The following is an 18,588-nucleotide window of genomic DNA, read 5'->3' as shown; positions in this document are numbered from 1 at the left end:
GAACGAGGACAGCATTCACTCCTACTGTTTCACGGCAGATGGTACCATTACATCTGTGTATTGTGTAAAACACAGTATTTATAATGTACTGCATGGCGCATCAGGCAATAGGAGCAGGAAAAGAAAGAAATACAGCAGCTTATGCTTGTAGCCACTTGCCATATTCTCATTGCAAGAGGCAATAAAGAGAGAAACAATATGGTTTTGGCGGAAAGGGAGAGGACAGCGATATGTTTAAGATCACTGCATTCTCATGAGTATGCCAGGAATGGGACTGTGGGACGGTCTTCAATTTGCTGTCCCTTCATATTTTGTTTTCCTTTTGCTCTTCGTGAATAAAATCCAGATGGAGCACATGAACTCACTCATCCTTTTGCCCACCTCTTTAACCATGACATCACCACAGATGCCTGATGAGCACACAGAAATGACACCCGTCTAAATGCCAGGAGTGACAGAATGCTACATTGTGTGGACAAAAATGACTCACAACAGAACAGGATTAGTGTTAGATTGAATCCAATCTATTCACCATAGCAGAGGATGCCATGTCTTTATTTTGAAACCACTGATGTTTCTGTCTTTTCCAGCTAATCCAAATACCAAAATTAATTTTCATCAAACAAACACACTTACAAAACAGTTTAAGGTTTTCCGACATGCTACTTTTAAGGCTGGTTGTGGTTGAAGACTACTGGACCAGATTGGGTTACGAACTAGATTGCAGACCCTTTCCCCTCAAAACCCTATTGTTTTTCTCTTTATTACCACAGACACAGTTTGTTCAGGGGTGCTTGTCGCCATTTTGCTGCGAGTGTGCTGTGTACATTCACATGTGACAAATAAAGTTCTTAAATCTTGAAATTCTGTTCCTGGGATGCCTTTTTTTTTTGGTGTGGCCATGGATTGTGTGACATCACAGAATATCAAAACCATCCATTATTAATGTGATATAATTACTACACGTTAGGGGTATAACGATTCATCGACTAAATCAATGTAACGATTTATATTCCTATCATCCAACTACATCGATCTGTACTTGGCAAATTAGCCTACTGGACGACATATATCAATCTGAAATCATTTTAAAATGTAATCAATCATTTGTATCGTTACTAGGAAAAAACACAAGATTTAAGCATGGCAGAATTTGTATATGTTTTTTTTAGTACTTTTACTGATAAAGACATTAAAACGTTTCTCAATTCGGGCTGCCTGTCGGTGATGTCATCACCACACACCAGCAGCAGCACGAATTTCAGAACAACAAAATGTAGCATGAATGATGAGAGAGGAGAAGCCGGAGAGCGAGAAATTATCAAGTCACAAGTGCGGTCTGGTAAGTGGAAACACTGGCTTTTGCCATCACGGAGCTGTTCTAAAGAAGTCGCTTGCTGTTTGTAGGATATGTAAAAGCAAAAGTAGCAGGTAAACCTACTGTTAAATCAACCTGAGGAGATGTTGGTTGCACTATAAATTTGATATAAATTATTGTACTATTTTATGTTTAAAAACAAAAGCAGAAGCGGCAGGTAAACCTACTGTTGAAATGTTGGTTGCACTTAATGTATTTTTATTGAAAATGTATTGAATATTGAAAATAAGAGCAGAAAAGGTTAACCTCCAGTTAATTCAACCTGAAGTGTTGGCTGCACTTTATCCAAATAAAATGTGAATGCATTTGCCATTAATTGTTGTTTACTTTGTGTTTGTTTATATCCGATCATTAATTTAAGCCTAATACCCATACAAGAAACAACAGGAATCTAGGAAACTTCGCCTGCACAGTCCAGTATGCAGGTATTTATTTCATCGTCACACTGGTAGAATGTTTTGCTAAAATCTTACTGAATCATTTTCAAGTGACTGAATAGTTTTGGATCGTATCATTCTCTATGAACCAGTTATCATCCTTGAATCTTATCAGTAACCATGAATTGTGATACGAATCAAATCGTTGTTCAACGTATCATTACATCCCTCTACAGATGACACAAAACCTTACTGACAATCCCTGAATCTGAGCTCTGACTGCTTTGATCTCCACTGACATAAATGTGCATAGAGAGCACCAGCGATATCCAGAATGTTGATTGTCATCTTAGTCTGTGAAAACCAAAGAGAGAGAGGGAGAGAGAGAGAGAGAGAGAGAGAGAGAGATAGCGAGCAGGTAGATGCCCAAGAGAGAGAGACATTTCACTGCTATACTATTGATTAGCATGCCTGCTTAATTCTTTTTCTTTAAAGAAAATAAAAGAAGCAAAAATGCAGGTCTTGGTGGGTTTTAAATTGTAGATTAGACTCTACAAAATCTACATACTCAAATCAATTTCTCCAGTGAACAAGGGAGGTAAAAGAACCAAGAAAAGCAAAGGGTTGATGTGATTCCAAGACTAGAATCAGAAGTGCTTCAGATAAAAGACCCTGCTACTTCCAAGTTAGCTCAACATCAGGAAATAAGTTCTACTCTAAAACAGTAATCTTAGCCTACATAGGAAGTTGAACTATGATTCCTTTGGCAACTACTGTTTCAGAATGAAAAATTAGTCAGACATCTTAAACCACTTTAGTTATGATGAGGCAGAATTTGAGCATTCGCTTTATGGGGCTCTTAACATGAAGTAATTTGTACTGTAGGTGTGCAAGTGACGATCTTTTTTCTGTTAAGCCTAACTAAAATATTCAAGATGGGGTTGGTTAAGGGTTTGCTGGGTCTTAATCTAGTGCTTGCTTCGATGTAGGCCGGCTCAGGTCCAGGACCATTTATAGCTATCGCTCTGAGAAGCACTAAATCTGAGACGTATTGAAGTGAACAGTTAAATGGCTCACTGAGGAGCTTCCCCCAGCTTGCAGTGAATAAATCCTCGCTGACTCTAAGAAGACTAGTGCTTATTGATAGCAAAGTAAGAGCAACACTCCTTTTATTCATTATTTTATATCTTAGGAACAGTTTCACATCCTCTCCTCTCAACAGCCTAAGACAAGGCAGTGCTTGAATTACTGATTTAAGGAGACTATAGGTTGATTAAACCAGAAAAGGAAGTTTTAATTTCAGAAGTTAAAGACCCACTCTGATGAAAATCACATTTTCATGTTTTTCACATGTTCATGTGGCATTGTTCTAATGCTAGAGGACATATCTTGAGAAAGTTATGTTAAGTTAAGTTAAAAATTTCATCTCTGAGTATTTCTGCATTCAAATCGCTGTGAATCAATGGCAGACCCTAAAAGGCTGGCTCAGGCAGATTGCCTTTCACATGTCACAAAGCCACTGGGCAGGGCCACAAGCTCCTTGCCCCACTCCGCCCAGTTCCACCCGCTCAGACTCTGAGGATTAGAGAGGACGTTGGCGGATAAACATGTATGTAACCATCCCGAACTCCACATGGCAGGTTTGATCTCTCCAGTGAACACAACGTATCTCCAGACTTGCGTGTGGAGTACCCCCTGTGTCGCACACGAGGGAGGGCACTGAGCAGTGCTGCCTCCGCCCACAACTCAGAGGTGAATTGCTAATGAGCTACTGGTGCTCTGCTGAAGCAAGAGTGCTGGAAAATGGCACAGGTTTTGTGATTTTGGCTAAAACCATCAATCACAATTTAGAGACCACTGAGAATGCTTTAAAATAGCTAAAAAGGAGGATTGGTGTTGGTCTTTATGATTTTCTGAAATCAAAGAGCATATTACATTATTGTTGCTTTAATTAACAGATCCAAATTAACTAGACAGTGTGACCTACAGCAAACCACAGTTATTCATTCATTCCATGGGAAGTCAGCCCCCTGATTAAACAAATGCACTGTGCTGGCTTCTTTCTTTCTTTCAAATGAAGATAATCTTTCAAATCACAGCAAGAGCTGTGTGGCTGGACACAATCCAACACCATCCCGGTAACTGCAGCCAGCCAGCCTGCCTGCCTGCCAGCCAAGAGGTGACAGAGTGCAGCATGAGCCCCGAGCCTGCATTTACAGAACACAAGGGTCATGGGTGAGGAGTCATGATAAATTAATGACTGCAAGTGGTCAAGTGTCAGTGAGTTGGCACCTAAAATGACGCACTAGCTATGTCACCATCACCAGAAAAGCCCTCGATGGAAAGCTCTCCCTGCCACTCCTTTGCCTTCCTGCTTTGTTCCAGGAAATATGGTGAGCAGTTTTTCAGTCAGGTGGAAGTTGAGAGGAGACAAAGAACACAGTCTGTGTTTCTGGCCTTCCTGTTGTCCAACAGACAGGCCATGAAATAGGTCAACAGGCGCCAATCGGTCAGATGCTGGGACTCACAAGCATTCCTTTCCTCTGACTGGAATCAAAGATAGACAGAATTGAGTCTCCGTAACTGCCACAGTGACTGAGCAGAGATTAGCCAGGGTGGTAAACTACATCACAGCCAAATAATGTGCAACTGTAATCCATGAAAACATTATCCAAAATAATACTAATACTAATAATTATAATAATAATGATAACAACTACAGAGTGAGGAAATAGAGAACACACTTTCGGTGACTGATGGGCAAGATGTGGAAGAAGATATGAGTAAATTTGCTCAATAGTTAAATCAGAGGACAACAATAAATCTTTGAAGCAGAGGGACAATATTTTAGTTGTAAAAAGACAGGTAATTAAAAAAACACTAAAAGACAGATTGCTGTAAATTAAATGGGATTTTACTAAGAAATAACATGGTATAAGTAAACTGAATGGAAATTAGATAATTTCCTAGGCCAATACAAATGTGGCTCAAAACTACCCAAAAGGGTCTTGGGCAAGCAGACATGTAGGAAAACACCTGAAGAAATTGAGGAGTCACTGCAGTGACACAGTCAGCAGGTGGCATTGTGTGTTCAACAGTTACTTCTACTTACCAGGCCAACTGTCAGCTATTAAAACCAGACAATATGCATTTGAAGTCCCATTTTACTGAGCACAAAGTGAAAGTGCAGCAAGACAGCTGGCAAGCCACAGAGGTCCACTTGGCCTGGGTTCCCTGGCTCCTTTAATCATTTTGATTGAATTATATTAACTGGCCTGCATGCTAAGACTTTAAACACAGCATCCTCACTGTTCCACTCAGCTTAAAATCCTGATGAAGCCAGTTAGAGATACCCAATGGCATTGTCTAAGGGATTGCCAACTGGGAGGAGACGTTTCTTATACTCCAAAGGGAAACATTTAACCCAAGAATCACTGAGGGAATAAGACGAAATTTTAAATGCAGGTTTTTAGGATGACCAGTAAGGGTTTCTAGGAAAATACTTGTAGCATTTAACTTTAATTGCCATATTTGTCTCACCAACTGAGAGGCACAGCTCTGATACTGATAAGCTCACCTGTACACATATTTTTGATTTTAAATATGTAACATCTTTTCTCCATTTAAAAAACAGAGGCTTTAATATAGAGACCAACGGCAACCCTTGCACTCAACTTACACATCTTTGATCCACTTTCAATGGATTGGCCATGCCCCAATGAATCTACATCTTGTGCTACAGATCATCTGAATAGGGACAAAAATCTGCTAATGGCTGATTTACTGGTAAAGAAATTTCAAGTGATGATTTCACAATTCAACTTAGGCACTTTCACTGTCTGGATCATTAGCATGTTGACACTGAGAATTCCCAGCTCTCAGAGGGTGACAGTGGTATGATATGTTTGTTGCCTGGTGTTCTAAAGACAGCAGCCAGTAGAACCATGATCCACAAAGGGCAGGGTTACTATTGTGAGGACTGACCACAGCCAGCTGCTAACAGATATGCAAACCACATCAGGGTATGTTTGACTTGGTATACATTGAGCACACAATCACAGGCTTTGTGGTTAACATGTCAGATCCAACGCAAGTGTTTGTAGGGTGTCAATTTCATACAGGCGCTGTTAGTTACCCTACCACAAATTCTTTTTTTTTTTTTTTTGAGCTCAAACACAAAGGCTTTCATGTTCCAAGTTTGATGTCCAGGCTATAGTCTCCAGTTACACAAACAGGACATTTAACTACACACACCTCTCCCTCAGCAAATACAAGGCACTGTAAAATGACCATTGTGTTGACTGTGCCAACCTCTAACTGAAATGGAAAGTATGACTGAGGCAACTTCCTCAGTGTCCCAACCATCAGAAGTTGGATAAATTTGCTTCCTCATATTGATTTCCTGCTCTGTCATTTCGCTAAGATACAGTGAGGAGATGGCACGATAATCTAAACCCTTCCATATTCTTCTACTTTGTTCTTCTTACTGTAGTTTAAGGTTTGCTCTGATGGGTGTGAAATGAATACGTGTTTCATCAGGCATAACAGCATAATATAGAATGAGAAGTTTTGTAATTGGCGTGACTCAGCTAGACTCATACAAGTGGAATGGAACAACTCAGGGGTGATCGTATTTTCAAAGTGATAAATTTGTCTGCAAGAGGGCGGCTAAAAAATGTTAAAAAGAAGAAAAGAGAACGAGCGAGACAAATGCCGCTGTGAGTCTGGGAGGAGACCAAACCAAATGTGATAATGCCCCTCCACAGGAGTGTACCCAACAGAAGCCATGCAACAACTTCATCTTAGCCAAGCATGATATAACAATTTATTTTTCCTATCCAAAGCACCACTGCCTAGTAACCACTTGAGGAGCAATTATCAAGGCAGCAAACAACTAGTAGTAAAATTATAATCTCACACAAGTCCATGAACTTTAGAATGACAAAAGCTTACAGATGCAAATAAGCATCGCAGCAGCGCTACTGCTTGTTTTCTTCTGTATGGAATATCAATTATAGAAAATAATAGCATTTCATTTAAACAAAATAATCTCAGAAAGGGTGAACAACATATAAACAAATATATAATTATAATACTGTGGAATAATTTTAGAAAATTAATTGTAAAATTAATTTGTAAACATTTCCAGATTAATCCCAGGCATTAATGTGAGAACAACCCCAGCACTCAAAGTAGCTTCATACTGTTGTATTGCTGAAAACCTGAGTATGAACAGAGAGATTTTGTGTTATTCCAGTGACAACTCACTAAAATTACTGATAGCCAGCTCCTCCTGTTTTCAAAACACCACTCTTTTCCAAGATTCTTTCAGCTTTTTAAAATATTACAGCTCCCTTCAAGCATCCCAGTCATTTCGAAGCAGAAACCACAAGTGTGTGAAATTTCCCATTTTTGACCAGCAGACAATCTATTATACCTCACTGCAAAAACATGTTTTTAGTTTGCTTTTATCCTGAGCCCAAATGGGACCAATTGAATGAATTGGTGCCCTGAAATAGAATTACTGTTATTAGACTATATTTTACTGTCAATTTATCAACAGCTGACAGCATGCTGACCACAGGCTCTGGTCTTGGTTGCTACCCTGGTAGGCTAGTGGGGAGACAGGAAGGCTCAGTGTAGTAGCCATCAGCGGTGTTTGGCTTGATAATGACCCTCTTATCGCAGCAGCAGACAGCTTATTCCTTAGCCTTCTACTTGAGAGATAACAATATCAATCAAATGGGAACGAGTTCCCCCTGTTCCCACGTTTCTGCCCCAAATTACAGAGAACTGTTATTCTACTTCCCAACCCCAGACTCTGACAAGCCTCAGCTTGCTTACTCTATCTGAGCAGAACAGAAGTGACTGTGGAGAGCAAGCATCACTGCTCCTGTCCATCTCGATGCTGATGTTCATCAAAGCAGAGTCAGTAATTGACAGCTGCCTCAAATAATAGGTTAAAAAAAATCTGTGTGGTTATTAATATCTTGTTATAAACAGGAATAACTTAGATGAAAATCCTAAGCTTCATGAACAGGTACAATGAAAAATCAATTCTACTCAATGATCAATTTACTGCAGAAGCTCATTTGAGAAAAATGGAGAGAGCTTTCATAAGAACGTGTCATTCAATGAAAAATGAAGTTGAGTGCTTCATTTCATAATGGAAGTTCATGTGGAAGGCAGGATAGAGAACATGGAGTACTGTATGGGTTTAAATATTTCTCATAGATGGGAGTAAATGATTGATTAAGCAGTCAGAACGATTGTGATGATGTTATGTATCTTTTTTATATTTTTTAGTACCACCATGTCAGCTGTGAGAGCCACTTATCTTTATTCTCTACCAAATCATATTTATCCACAAATACAACAAAACTTCGAAGCAACAATCATTACGGAGTGCATAGATGACTTTTGAGTCCCAGCAATCCTGTTTTGTTTATAATGTATTAATTGTGCACTAACTTTAAGAGTGTTCACACAGAGAAGACAGGAGAAGCTGATCGTTTCAAGCATGCGGCAGCTTGCTGCTATTGCCTTCCAATCTGAGCTTACAGAGCTCTATTTTCAACCAACACATGCCACTGCTATAAAGTGATACAGCTTCACACCCACCACTGATAAAAAAAAACAAACAACCCTCCACTAACTGCTGTGTGTGTCCACGCCTGTTGTTTCCCTAGCAAACCACTTGGTTCTGGTCTATTCAGTCTGTTTTTGTTTGGATGCACATTTTATCACATAAGAGCACAGAAATATGACAAAGTTCACATATGGCAAAACACATAATTAAAATGTAAATGCTTTGTTAAGGAAAAGAATTCAAAGACATGGAAGCATTGGTTTTTTGTTGCTGAGGGTGAAGCTGCAGCTGAGAGCAGCTCAGAGCCACTTTGAAATGGAAATCTCGTGGAAGCGCTCAGAGCTCAGGGCAGTGGAAGGATGAGACAGATGACACCATCTCATCTGGCAGGTTCCCTTATGCTTACTGTCGGGCAAATCTTACACAGCACATTTCCCCTGCTCAACTCCCAATGTCTACAGTACACACAGGTGCCAAAACACACACAATCACACACACACACACACACACACACACACACACACACACACAAAGTATGGACATCCTCACAGAGTTAATGGCACAAGAACAGAGCTGAAAAACTAACACATGAAAGCCTCCACAGCTCCAGGACATATTAATCAGTACTCATCAGTCAGAGCTCTGTTGGAGCGCATCTTCCTCCTCCTCCTCACTACTCATTAGTCAGGACTTGTCTGTCTGAAATCCACTCAGACGTGATAAAGCATTAGCTCGTTGGCTCACAGCAATTGTATTTAGCCTTTTAGCCTCAATAGAGAAAGGTGTGGCAGAGCACGATACAACAGAAGCAGACCTGTCTCCGTTTCCTCTTGTCTCCCTGCTTGGTTCCCCATGTTGGTCCGCTCCGCAACTCCCACACTCCACACCGGGGTAGACTAATCCAAGAATCTGTGGCTGCGGGGGGAGAGCTGAATGTGTGTGTGGGTGGGTGGGTATCAGGGTATTTTTTCAGCACCCACAATCGCCACAATCAGTCACAGTGAAGGGAAACCATGGACATAAAATTCTTCTTATTCTTTTCTTCCAACTGGTCTTCTTTTCTCCACTCCTTCCCAGGACTTTGTGAGTGAGTATGTGTGTATGAATATGTGTGTGTGTGTGTGTGTGTGTGTGTGTGTGTGTCTGCGTGTGTCTTGAGGAGGGAGGCTGTGTGTCCGGTCCGTGAATGGCTGTGAGTGTGTGAATGCATGCAAGAGTGTGCATGTCCTCCAGGAGGGTGACAGTATATTGCACTAGCAGGCAGGCGGCGTCGTGTGCACTTCATTATTGCTATGATGACTGGAGTCAGCTCAGAGGAGGAGTGGCTTCCCTGGCCACACAAGCACACACACATACACACACTCTCTGACACACCTCCTCCCACTCCTGCCAGCCAGCTTACTCTCTACTAATACCAGTGGAACAATGGTGGGATGAGCCACCCTGCTAACTGGGACAGTAGTACTGTACTCGATCACGATAAACATGTGCTAAATATTTTAAATGCTTTCTATAAAATATAAGTGTTATAAGTCTACATTGTGGGCTGATTGCTATTACTAACTGATTTAAAAGAGATTTACATTAATCTGTGAGCCAAAAAACATGTTTACCACAGGAATAACCATGTTGTCATTTCATCAACACTGCTCTGAAATAACTAATGATGTTCACTCCTCAGAAGAGATGCCACAATATCATCAAAGCTCACTTTGCAGAGACACAGTGACATCACATAGTGTTTACTGCCTGTGTAAAGTTATGTTAATATAATGCATGTGTTCATTATGGTACAAAGTATGCTGTACTATGATGTCCTGAAAAGAACCCTCAGTTGACCAAAGGCCTAAATATGTATGAGGGACAATTTATCAGAAATTAAAATTCCTCTATAACGGCATTATATATTTCTTAAATCCATACTTGGCATCGATAAGTGCTGATATTTTTAGCAATGGGCATCTTATGTAAGCTCAGAACTACCAGATTATTTCCTGCACACACTGCTGAGATGAACTAGGAAAATTAAATTGAAGAAACAGAATAATAAAGCAATGAACACTTGGAGTTGCAGTTGTATTCTGGTTAAATTTTTTTTTTTTAAATAGCTGTCCCAGCCAGAAAATCTTTTTGCTGTATTATTCTGCCCACACCAGGTTGACTATTCCAACCCCTCTCCTACAATACATGGCTGCGTCAAGGTCTTTCTGCAGATCCTATGAATGTTCCATAAATGCCTGTTTAATATTCTCTGCTCTACTCCACTTGGAGCAGCACATCCACATTAGTAAACAAACATGCCTCTAATCCTGCTAAGAATGTTCTCTTCACCGCAGGACGTCCATCTCAGCGCGCCCAACAAGCTTCTTTTAAGATCTGGCAGGACTGTTCCCCTCTGCCTTCCATTTTGAAGGGTCATAGGCTTCACAAGAGAGAAAGCCAGTTGCAGCCAAAATGCTGGTCAACAAAGCTAAGAGAGGCCAGGTGTGTTTGTGTCTGAATTGAGGCCACAGGGTGAGCACAGCTTTTATTTTGTAAACCCTTTAAATGCTATGAGCTAAACTATTCCCACTTGCCACTGCATGGATTATACTAAAAAGGAGTATATTATAGAGTATACTGAATACATTAGAAATATGGGAGACATAAAAGGATTCTTTATCTGCACGCGTAAGTCAGAATGTACTGCATGTATTTGACTGATTTTGTCACTGTGTGTCTGTCATGGTTGAGTGCTTATGCAGGTTGAGGCATCCCAGTGGGCCAAGACGTGTCTGATGAATTCATCTGATGGATAAGAGGCGCTTTACGACCATACAACTTCCCCCCTGCTGCCTCACAAACACTGACACACACAGACAGAGGGGGTCCTGTGGGGTCAACATTGCAGCTGAGTCTGGTGTCCGAAAAGTGGGTTCACAATATTACTGGCACACATTTGTTTCTCTGATTATCACTGCAAGGTACGTGTCATTTGCATTCTACATCCATTTTGCTTTTCTAATTCAGGGTAAATCGGTGCTTTTAGGGGATATGCTGTGAGCTGATGAATTGGGAATATGCAATCCCAGCTGGTGTTCTTGCGAGCAAACCTCACACATTGACAGCAATCTCAGAGGAAACTGAAACTTTATCACTCATGACAGCAACCCTTTCATAAAGCGGAGTCCAGAGATTAAGGAACATGCCAAATTTTTGGCATGACGTGACTAGTCAAGCAGATAGAGACCCTTCTCTCCTCTCTGTGTGCATTATGGAAGTTGAGAAATTAATCTCAAAAGACACGAAATACGCTTTTCTCCACAACTGTCTTTAACTTGATCTATTGGAATTGGAACACACACAGGAGAAATGCCACAAGTAGTTCAACATCTTGGCATCTTGCAGTTTTCAATTTTTTTCCCCACTGCGAATGTTAAGCACAACCCAAGTCGTAGGGTTGAAATGCAATAGCATGAGAGAACCTGTCTGGAAGAAGATTTCAAAATCCTCCCTAGCAGATAATATAGTATGCTGATCTACAAACTTTGACTGATTCAAATGCTCTCTTGTCAATCTTGTGTGAAAGGCTTTTTTTGTGAATATCACTCAATATCACACAAATATAGGCCTTAACTATTTAACTACACTACTTCAAATAACCAGTTCATACAAGGGAAAATATGAATAGAGGTAGATGGGCTGGAGTTGTGCGATCTATAATTGAACTGTGAGAAGTTGATCTAACAATGACAAATCAAATTTAGGGACATTCAGCTCAACTCGAAAATCACTGTGAAAGAACCCACTGAGTAAAAGAAAAGGTCAATGACGTAGCCATTTGTGTGGTTATGTCCTGCAATCACCTCCACCAGACTTGGTATTTATAGAGCAGGCCAGCTTCTTCTCTCTCTGTCTCTTGTCCTTGCAAACTCCACAGGGACTCCTCCTTTAGTGAAAGCTTTACTAAATAATTGATGCAGGGTTTTAAATTAGTCAACAGGATAAGACTTGGTTTTAATGCACTGTCTGTCAGCACGGTAGAGTTGGTAAAGTGCCAAGATAGAGGCAAGGCTGCATTAGCAAAAATAACAGTTTTGACTCATTAGTAGAGCATGCTGTGAGGACTGGTGAGGGCAGGGTCATACTGTCAGCAGCTGACCATTTGAGCCAATATTCTTGTTAGAGTTCACTTGTTGTGCTGGAAAGAACTTTTGATGCATTACAGCCATCAAAGCCACTGTGATTAGGATGTAAGAAAGGTGTAGTAGTCACTGTGCCTGTTTCTTATCAATACTGGTTTGATTTTTTTAGTGAGCAGTAATGACAGTGAAATCTGAAATCTTACAGTGAAAAGCTCAAAGCTGATATCTAATTGGCAATGAAAATGAGAACTGAGGAGGATAAAAAAGTCATTTTCTACCTAATTTGGGCAATCAGGGAGGAGACCACTACAGCTCACTGACAAAACAATAGTCTGACTGTGGTATCAATATTAATTTGACCGCATACGCTGCAATGCTGTTCCTATGTGTATCACACTAGTGTGTCGTAAACGGAAATACAGAAAGCAAGAATTAACATGCTGCATGTGTTTTTACAACATACTCCAACTTAAAAGCAAAAAGTATTTCTAGAATTCTGTTACGCCTCCAGTCATTAAAAAACAGTCTGACTGCCTCTGAGAAAACTGCCCAACAGGTATGATGATAGTTTTGCAGTTGTGCCACATACCTGAGGGACAGTCACATCTGTTACACATCATTATTCCAGTGAGTGATCCTGTCTCAAAATGTCATCCTGCCAATTCTGAATTTATGATACCTCCCTTAATCTTTTTCTTCCTTTCCACATCAGTGAATACCAAAAACCCAAGACATTTCAGATTATCACATCCTCACATGACAAAATTCATGATACCATGGATCACCACCCCAATCTATATTCAAATCCTGACATTTCCTCTTGTTTGTATATCTCAGACAACTTTGAGGTTGGGCTCAAGGACTTAGAATAGAGTGAAGCAGGTTAAATGATGATTGGCACTGCCTGCACGCATGACTGACCAGTGCTTTTCTTTCACATGTCTGATTTGATTTTCCACATACTAATTTTCATACCTGTTAGACATATTCTGTGTCTGTCTTCATGTGTCTCGTTGTGCACTGATCGAGAGGCCTAATACAGGTATATAACAGCACAGTAGGCGTGATTGGAATACACTGTTAAGCAAAAGCACCTGCTCTTGTTACAGGTGTCCCACAGTTACAGGTAAGAACAGCGTAGACCTGTTAGCACAGCCCACTAGATTTGGTACTTCTCCACAATCTAATGATGTAACAACAATTTTTGCGTTTTTTGTTGACTGCCAGAAAGGGAATAATTCTCCATGTGATTTCTTCAGTTGTAAGCCTAAACACAAAGATTTCTGCTGCTGTTGCTGCTGTAATGGCAACGACAAAGAAAAGCAAGCGCTCAGGTTAGCTTATAAACCAGATTCAAGTCAGCCTGAAAGCTAAAACAGCAGATGCTTACACTCACAAGACGATTTTCTTTATGACAGAGAATTATTTAACAAGTTCTCTCCCTCAACATGGGTTGGCTACCAGAAATTGGGTAGCAAAACTAGGCCAGCGCATGTATGTGAGGAGTAATGAATTTGTCATGCAGTATAACACAAAGTAGGAACCTGCTCATGTCCTTGAGTGGGAAAGAAGCAAGGCAAAGCAAAGCAAAAGTTGGATAGTTACAGCCCAACAAAGTGAAAGTCAATCCTGATCTAACTGTCTTTTAAGAAGCTAGAGCCTCAGCTCCTTCAGAGTTTCTCTCATGTAGCATTCTATCATGCTTGCTTTTAGCACAATAGACCTTTGAAGAATTTCACTTGGGTGCAGTGTTCTCACACTGTGTGGATGGATGAGGAGCCACCACTAATACATGTAGATAGCTCCCTTGCAGAGGACTTTACAATTGTGTGCTGGGAGCATTATTTGCTGCAAAAAATTACCTTGTCATTATCAGCCACCCTATTTCATCTCTTTATAATTAGATACGTCTCGGGAAAAGGTGAGTTAATCTTTTCATACAGTAGCATACATAGCACATTTAATAAAATCAGAGATTTGGATACCGTGTTCTCAGTAACGAGAAAAAAGGAACACACTTCTGTTTTTGATTCAGGCAGTCGTAGAAGACTTAAATGAACCACAATGACTAAAAATATGGCTGCTGTCATTCTTGACCAGCCACACATTTACAGGCAACATCAAAGAGCTGAACACTGCAGTGTGGAGATAAATTAATTACAGTAATTAAAAGAGCATCTATGTCAATGGTTAGGATAAACACAGCAATTATAGTAGATGATCACCATTAGCTTCATTTCAATCTTCATGTGAATCATATACCGATACTGAAATCAAAAGATCCTCTTAAACAAATTTTATGTATAAAAAAAAAAAAAAATCTGATTAGTTTTTGGGCAAAGGAGTCAGCATATGCAGTCGTGTATTGTCAGTTAAAGGCAAGGCAAGGCAAATTTATTTGTATAGCACCATTCATACACTAGGCAATTCATAGTGCTTTACAGAGGTGAAGAGAGAATTGAAAGTTAAAAACAGTTTAAGATCAAATAAGTGAATTAAAATATTCAAAAGTCATATAAAATCAATAAAACAGTTTAAAATCAATTCGACAGCAGACAAATCAATATTAAATCAATCCATCAATACCAAATCACCCAGATCAATACCAAATCAATACACTATAAGAAGGCTGCAGTAAACAGCAGTGTTTTCAGCCCTGATTTAAATGAGCTGACAGTTTGTGCACACCTCAGAGGTTCAGGGAGTTTGTTCCACAGGTGTGGACCACAGAAGCTGAAAGCAGCTTCTCCCTGCTTGGTTCTGACCCTGGGGACACTGAGTAGACCTGTCCCTGATGACCTGAGGGGTCTGGATGCTTCATACCCAGCCAGCAGCTCTGACATGTATTTAGGCCCAAGCCCATTCAGCGACTTATAGACCAGTAACAGGATTTTGAACTCAATCCTTTGACACACAGGGAGCCAGTGCAGTGATTTAAGGACAGGTGTAATGTGGTCCATTTTCTTACTGTTGGTCAGGACTCTGGCAGCAGCATTTTGGATGAGCTGCAGATGCTTGATTGATTTTTTACTGAGACCTGTAAAGACACCATTACAATAATCTAGCCTACTAAGAATAAATGCATGGACAAGATTTTCCATGCCTTGTTGAGAGAGAAATCATTTAATTCCTGCAATGTTTTTGAGATGATAATAGGCTGATTTAGTGATAGTTTTTATGTGTCTCTTAAAATTCAGGTCTGAGTCCAAAGGTGCACTAAGCGTCATTGCCTGACGTCACTTCCGTTGACGTTAATTGTAAGTACCAAACAAAAACCGAGCAAGCTCGCCCCTCCCCCCGTATTCTATAAATGTCGTGAACGCGGATCGACATGGAAAGTGGACCTGTGCTGCTCTAACATCACTAAGTTGAGTGAGCAAACTCCAACTGTTCGGTGAGTAAATTTATATTCCAAGTCTTATCAATACATTAATCTATACGATAGTAGGTTATGAGTTACAGCTGATGTATATAGCTCACGAGATAGATTTGGAAATTAATGACTTTTTATTGGCATGAGGGCTAAAGTGAGCAGTGCATGCATACACAACAACTAATCTTCACATTTACCTACCTGTCAAGTAAGAACTTAGCCAACTGTGCATGAGATAGGAAGCCCTTCTGTCAGCGGAGTTCTTACAACCTCTGAAACGATTCCCCAATGTAAATGCAGGTCTTCATTCATTCCTTCTCAATCCCTCTTCTCATCGCCAAATATTCATCTGAGTGTCTTTTCTTTGGTCGTGCCTTGCCATTTCCCAAAGTGTAACAAAGAGTTGTTAGACGCTGTCCAGCTATCTAGCAGCTTGCTACTATGCTACTCAATCGACTCTGCTTGTTCCCCAATGCACGTGGAGATGCCTACGATTTGAGACAAAAAATAAATCGTGCTGAAGCCATGCAGCAAGGCTTAGTGCACTTTTAATAGTAGTATTAGAGTGGCTTCTCATCTGTGGATACAAATTGAACTGGACATATTTTGAAATGATGTATAGAATTGTGCAGAGTGCAAGCAAGCTGCATAGTAAATTCTCGGTCAGGTGGTCGAGTGGTTAGAGCGTATGTCACATACGCATCCGGCCCTGGTTCAAATCCCAGCCAGAGATCCTATGCTGCATGTCACACCCCCCTCTCTGTCCCTTGTTTCCTGTCTGTCAACTGGTAAATAAAGGCATTTATGCCAAAAGAATTCATTAAAAAAAACAAGTTTCAATTCAGTGATGTGTTTGCACAAATAACTCAAGTTAATTAATCAATTATAAAAAAAATATATATTCAAATCACGCTTACTGCTATAATTGCATAAAATGACAACAACTTTTCATCAAATATTTGGGATACATCCCCTGGGATAACATGTATTTAACACGACGGTCATTCAGGTCATTCAGAGCTTTAAGGTTTTTTCTTAGTGGTCTTGTACATTAGTTTGTGACTAATGAAGTTCAGGTCACAGTAAAGTGTTTTTAGCTACAAAAAAAGTCCATAACACCTCCTGAAAACACACTAATCTTGCAAACACACATCACACTAAAGCCAAAAAAAAGTAAAAGCTCTGCCAGTGATATCACTGCCTTTATTTTTCTTTCCTAGTACTTATTTTCTTACCTAGTACTGATCATTTTTCCTTGTTTGTCATCCATAACAGAGTCTGCTACTCACACACCTGGGCATATATCTGAAGAACAGACCATGAATGTGTCTAGTTTTTCAGTTTTGGGCCAGTGATCATGAGAACCAGCTCTGCCACCTGCACTCCACTAATGCCAAACAACTGGAGGCACAAGGGGGGGAAAAGTGAAGTGAAGCATCTCCGGCATTTCTGAGCGTTACGAAGGCAGTATTCCTGATACATTGTCGCTCTCTAGTGGTTACAAGCCAGTAGTTGCACGACTCTGCTCATGAACACAGAATACAGCTATATTATTTGTCAAGACTGCATCTCTTCTCAGCATCATACGTACTTCATGACATCGAATGAAATTTCTAAAGTTCGTTATCTCAAGATAAGACAGGAGTCTCCTACCAGACAGGGTGCGAGGGCGAGCCTCAGCAAGATCTGAGATGGCGCCGGTGGTCACCGTCTTCTTCATCCGGGAGCCTGAAGCAGCAGCTCCAGCTACAGGCTTTGTCAAGGCATCATCACTGTTTGCTCTTTTCAGCTGGAAACATATCTGATGTCAGTATCAACAATGTAGGCCCAATAATCTTACAATAATATTAGGGATGTCCCGATCCGATCCAAATGATCGGATAAGCATGCCGATTTAGCATATTTTATTAGATCGGTGATCCACCGATCTGCGTTCAAAATCCCCGATCCGATCTTGAAAAATATCAATAACATCATAGCCCGCAGTATATAAATAAGAGGGGCATTTCTGCCCTCTACTAGTAATCACTGCCATGCTCCAAATGGACATGACGTATTGAGGTCAAAGGTTTCTGCCGGCCGAACGTCTCCACATTTGTAAACAAAACAACTATGTCAGCCGTGTGGCGATTCTACGAGTTGGAAGACAAATGCAGACCCGCAGCAAAATGCAAAGTCTGCAAGCTAATGGTTTCACGTGGTGGCAGCAACAGAGTTTCCTATAACAAAACTAGTTTAATTTGGCATCTCAAGAAACAAGAAGCAGAATATAAGAAATACAGCGTTGCAACCGAATCAAAAGCTGGTCTGTAGCAGCAGACGCTGCTCGCTAGTTTAAGAAAAGACAAGTTTCCTCACGGTGGAGAGAAGGCCAGGATGATTACCCAAAGGCTCACAGAATTTATTGCTTTAGATGACCAGCCCATTTCCGTGGTAGAGAACACCAGCTTTCGTCGGCTTTTGGAATTCTTGGAGCCACGCTACGAGCTACCGTCTAGGCACTTCATAACAAGCACAGCAATACCGCAACTTTACAAAAAAGTTCAGACTCACATACGGGATCTTCTATGTTCTTCAGTTTGTAAAATAACCAAAATGGTGAGGAAAAGAAAAGCATGGACTGATCATTGAAGCAAACAATCCAATTTATTTTGCAATGCACCAAGAGAAAAGTCTGAATCCAAAGGATTCAGTTTATTCAAGGAAAGAAAAAAGATTGGATCAGTAAAAAAATCGGGATCGGCAAT

The 18,588-nt window shown here is 40.4% G+C and overlaps 1 protein-coding gene across 4 annotated transcripts in view; it reads right to left on the bottom strand.

Annotated features, from left to right (window-relative positions):
• Nucleotides 1-18,588, bottom strand: part of specc1 (sperm antigen with calponin homology and coiled-coil domains 1) — a 67,158-nt gene that overhangs the window by 34,883 nt on the left and 13,687 nt on the right. For 3 of the 4 annotated variants that reach the window (XM_086179217.1, XM_086179215.1, XM_086179216.1), the window contains exon 3: nt 17,495-17,630. In XM_086179217.1, the coding sequence (XP_086035343.1) occupies nt 17,495-17,630 (136 nt within the window). Of the gene's footprint in view, nt 1-9,158; nt 9,618-17,494; nt 17,631-18,588 lie in introns of those variants that run through there. The other variant, XM_086179218.1, reaches the window with a different exon arrangement.

This window comes from Aulostomus chinensis, chromosome 15, assembly GCF_037954235.1.
Source record: "Aulostomus chinensis isolate RoL2024-O1b breed Wild chromosome 15, RoL_Achi_v1.0, whole genome shotgun sequence".
Lineage (NCBI taxonomy): Eukaryota > Metazoa > Chordata > Actinopteri > Syngnathiformes > Aulostomidae > Aulostomus > Aulostomus chinensis.
Note: the sequence above shows the minus strand (reverse complement) of the source record. Positions and strands in the feature narration are given on the sequence as shown.